We start from the raw sequence: 4,717 nt of genomic DNA, 5'->3' as shown, positions 1-4,717 counted from the left end.
AAACGTATTGATTTTCGTCCCTCCCACATCAGCACTTTGTCAAGCGACGTCAGCACTCCGACAGAACTTTTGAAAGTTTAGGGACGAAAATAGAACTTTTGAAAGTTTAAGAACGAAAAACAAACTTTTGTGATAGTTTAGGGACGAAAATAAAACTTTTAAAAATTTAGAGATGAAAAAAGAACTTTTGTGATAATTTAGGGACGAAAATGATATTTTACCCTATTTTATATTATTGCACTTTCTAATTATCTTATTTATCTTATTTTATTGTTAGAGGAGTACAGCCGTAGTGGTCAACGGGCGTGCTTCAGACTCAACTGCCCCTGCAAACCTGGTTATAACTATTGACATATCAAAGCACAACACACGTCAAAACGTATACAGTTAAAGAAATTAGACTCAGCTATTTCTGTATGCTGCACAAAGCTACCAAAACAGAACTCAGACACATGCTACCAAAAAGCGTTGACCATGACCCAGCTTGCAAAGGAAAAATGATGCAAGGAAAGGGGAGAGCCTAAACACAAAAATTCCATTAATCCCTCAGAGCAGAGGACTCAATCAGCAGCGATTTTACAAGCAACCATGCTGATTTTGCACTGAACTTAGAAAATTACAATATACTAGAGATGCTAGAATTAAAAAAACATAACAAATTTATCTGCTTTTATAACCAACAATAATAGAGTCGGTTTAACTTACAAATTTAATTCAGTAATTCACCTTGCAAGAAGAATACTTCCCATATGACAGAATATGTATAAACTATAAACAATCACAGAAAATTTGCTGCCCTACTTGGTCAATAGGTAGTTATTATTCTACTTTAGCTGGCACTGCATTTCCTTATAAGATCCACTGTTGTATATCAAAAACTGTGAAGAATTTCTCAATCGGGTTCTCCACTATGTATTACGCCTATGGACTATGTTAAATCTGATTCTCATACTAACCAACCGATGACAATGCCTGTAAGGAGTTGGATTCCCGGGAAAATGCTGCAATCAACTTTTCCTTTGTCAGTTGGTCAGATCCTTGAGACTTGATTACAAATGTATGTAACACAGTGTCATTTGCTGCAGAGAGTTTGGACTCAACAACAGTAACTTGTGCCTCTTTGAATGCTTGGATGACCCTTGATGCAGGGTGTGAATCCAAAGGACAGCTCACCTTAACAATAACCTCATCACGGGCAGCATGAATATCAACATCAGGAACTCGATACAAATTTTCAGTGTTTGGGTTACCCTCCAAAGCTGATGCATCTCTTGAAGAGCTCCCAAGGTTCTCCCTCTCCGTTTCCATGATCTTAAGCTTTGCCTGCAGTTCATTGATGTAAGAAATGGCATCTCCCAACAAGGAGGCTTTGTCCATCTTGGAGATATTGGGTACAACAGCTCGTAATGCATAGAACCGCTGATTCAGCTTCTCCCGCCGCTGCCTTTCTGCCTCTACATGATTGAGCGGTTCTTCTCTTCCATTTGCAGGCTTTCTACCTCGTTTCCTGGGCCTCCTTTCATCGGCTGCAGTTGCCCGTTCTTCCTTGCAAGAAGCTTCAACATCTGAATGCTCAGATTCAGCACTAATTGGCCGGGAAATCACAGAAGGCCTCGAGGTGGCCCCTGAAAAATCAATTTGCATTTGCACCTGCTTTTGTGGCTGGTAGTTGTTTAGCCGAAATTCTTCTCTAACTCCATTAACAAGCTCCTGTAAGTTATTGGTGGCATGCGGACCATAAATTTCTGCTGGACCTCCCTGTTTCACACCATGAATATGTCCCCAACTTGAACCATGGATACCATTTCGTGGGCTAGGGTATGCAATCTTACTCCCATTAGGGTAGGCTTCCCATGGCCTCTCTTCCGTCTTTCTAATAGCAAGTTTCTCTCTGTAATGGGGACGGCCCAAGTTACCCAAGTTCAATTCCTGCCCAAAAATCTTTGGAATCCCTTCCACTCTATCCACCATCCCCAAATTTGTAAAAGGGGTATTTTCATCTTTCTTCTCGTTAATCACTGACAACACTGGCACTGAGTTAATCCTTCCAGGAGATGGATGTGTTGAGAATGAAGATCTTATTGACTGCAACAAGTCCAAACTTTCACCCACAGATCTCACTGAACCCAATTCAAAGACACCCACGTCAGTTGGGACTAAAACAATGGTCTGAATACCAGCAGATTTAGCAAGGAAGGACCGGACACAATAATCAGACTGTGATTTCAGTATGTCAGAGAGCCAAACATGTTTCCCGGATGCGAAACACTTGCCAGGACCACCCTCCCCGCGAGGGAAGGAGAAATACATGGATGCAAGAAAGAACATCTCTGTATCAGTAACCCTGTCCAATCCTAAGGCATAATTATCCTCATCTGATCCCCCAAACAATGTGTGCAGCTTTTGAAGCACCCTTTTCCTCATCTTCTGCAGAGCTTCATCCTCAAGCCGATGATTGAGAATTTGCATAGCTTGGGACTCCTCACCCTCCCTAGGCTCCCTACAAGATCCATCCCCCCAACCCAAAACCCAATCCCCGGACTTAGACCTTGAAAGTTGCCAAAAGATTGCATAATTCCAGCTGAAATTCAAGGCGCTGGGGCGGTCCACGAGATCCGAAAGCTTGTTTTGCAAATTCTCATCACTCCCCACAGCCATTAACAAATTCTCATTTGAAACCGAGCTTGATATCAAGTAATCATAAGCCCGAGTACCCAGAACCGCTGCAACCATGGTCTTATCCTCATCATTCCACACCCCACCACCCAAACCCACCTCAATCTTCATCTCTAAAACCCACCAATAATAACTCTTTAAAAAATTCTTAATATTTTCAATACCCAGATCAAATCTCAGTCCCAAAAACCCCCCCTTGGCGCTGTTAAAAACCCATGTTTCTTTAGCACCAGCCCTCAAATCCCGACCAAAACCCACATAGTTTTCTTAAGCCATAACTACAAATTCAGATCTCACAACCTCTATATCTAAGTAATATAAAAGCAAACCCAGAAAAAAAACAAACCAAACCAAAATATAAAGGACTTGAAAGATAATACACACCGGCTTTGGCTACCAAAATGGGATTCTGACGATGATGATGCGACCGTTGGATAAGACAGCAGGGCGACAAATAATCTCAGGTAACAGTACAAACAAACATTCCCAGAAAACTGAAAGATGTTCTATTGGTGAAATAAATTAATTTTCTCGGAAAACAAACAAGGAAACAAGGTATAAACAGTTCAGAAACAATAGCGAAAGCAAAAGCCTTCTCTTTCTCTCTTCTTTCTAGCAAAGTGAAGGTCAGACTCAAGAGTGTGTGAGAGAGAGATACAAATGAGGTTTTTCATTTCTTTCTATTTTTTATTTTTTATTTTTTTTATATATTTATTATTTTTATAAATGTTAGTAACTCTTAACCATGGTTAGAGTCAAGGTCAGAAATTAACCAGGATTATTTGGTTGGAGGTTGAGACGTAGTCGGCAAGAGATTTGTGTTGGTTTTCTTTTCGTTCGTTTGTTTGTTTGTTTGTTGGGAGCTGAGCAACACAGTAGGAACTAGGAAACACCTGAAACACACCACTATTCTATCCTAATCTCTACTATTCACACGTTATCATCTATCGACCCACTTTCTACAATTTTGTAACTGTTTATTTTGCGGAGGGAAAATTATTGCTTTTTTTTTTTTTAGGCTACCAAACGAAATGTAATAATTTATTAATTTCTCTTTTCGGTGATTTTAATTAATGATCAACCCTGTTTTAATATTCAATTTCATAATTTATTGACTTGTACAACTGTAAATAATTGATATTTTCTATCTATTATAAACTTGTGCGATCTATCACTTTTTATTGAACACTCATAATTGCATAAATCAACAAATTATGAAATTAAATATGTGATTAACATGTCTCTAAGAGTCTAGAATGAAAAATGTTAAAAAAAAATTGTAAGTTTTTACTACACAATGCTTACAAATTGATGTGATAATAAATGTGAGTAGTAGGCTCTAATCACTTCATAAATAAATATTTATACTTAAATTATCACTTTATGATCGGTAACACATCAAATTAGTATAAGTTTTTGAAATACATATACATATATAGCAGTACTCCACTAGTCCACTAGAATTATTTATTAATGACAACGTTTCCTAACTTTCTTTTTATTGTAGAACATGAATAGTTCTTAGATTTTCTCGGAGGACAGAGATCAATGCTGTCTCCTTTCACAAATTTTCGTGATTCTCATGCCACATGTTGGCACGCAATAACTTTCTTTTCTTCTTTTTTCCTCTTAAAAGAAAGAAACGCAATAACTTATACACATGTACAACCCGTGATACTGACTCTAATTCACACAATAATAATGACGTTCTTATCTTATGATTTTCTTCCTCTCTCTTGGTTTTTTTATATAAAGTGTGGAAGTGAGATTTCACCCCAAGGTTTTTTTTTTTTTTTTTTTTCCTTATACGAATAATTTTTTAGAATCCTTTATAGGAAGAATTAGTCAGTACTAAACCACGAGACTTTTGCCTTCGTATGGAATGCTTTAATTATATGAAAGAAAGATTAAAATAAAATTGAATAAAAGGCTTGTTTGAATGAGCTTTTCCTCATTCCGAAAGAAAATGTACACTTTTTTAAAGAATTACTTTTTCCTAAGGTGTAATTCTACTTTAACACAAAAATAAAATACATTAAAT

The 4,717-nt window shown here is 37.5% G+C and overlaps 1 protein-coding gene across 1 annotated transcript; it reads right to left on the bottom strand.

The window, feature by feature from the left end:
• Positions 1-641: 641 nt before the first annotated feature.
• Positions 642-3,371, bottom strand: LOC111989355 (transcription factor MTB1). Its single transcript, XM_024021147.2, has one exon. The coding sequence runs from the start codon at positions 2,785-2,787 to the stop codon at positions 952-954; it is 1,836 nt and encodes a 611-aa protein (XP_023876915.1). The 5' UTR covers positions 2,788-3,371; the 3' UTR covers positions 642-951.
• Positions 3,372-4,717: the final 1,346 nt, after the last annotated feature.

Source organism: Quercus suber, unplaced genomic scaffold, assembly GCF_002906115.3.
Source record: "Quercus suber isolate HL8 unplaced genomic scaffold, Cork oak 2.0 scaffold_718, whole genome shotgun sequence".
Taxonomy (NCBI): Eukaryota; Viridiplantae; Streptophyta; class Magnoliopsida; order Fagales; family Fagaceae; genus Quercus; species Quercus suber.
Note: the sequence above shows the minus strand (reverse complement) of the source record. Positions and strands in the feature narration are given on the sequence as shown.

Bases quoted from the DNA above. Each gene is read 5' to 3' on its own strand.
- LOC111989355 (XM_024021147.2), bottom strand. From the start codon at position 2,787: ATGAAGATTGAGGTGGGTTTGGGTGGTGGGGTGTGGAATGATGAGGAT.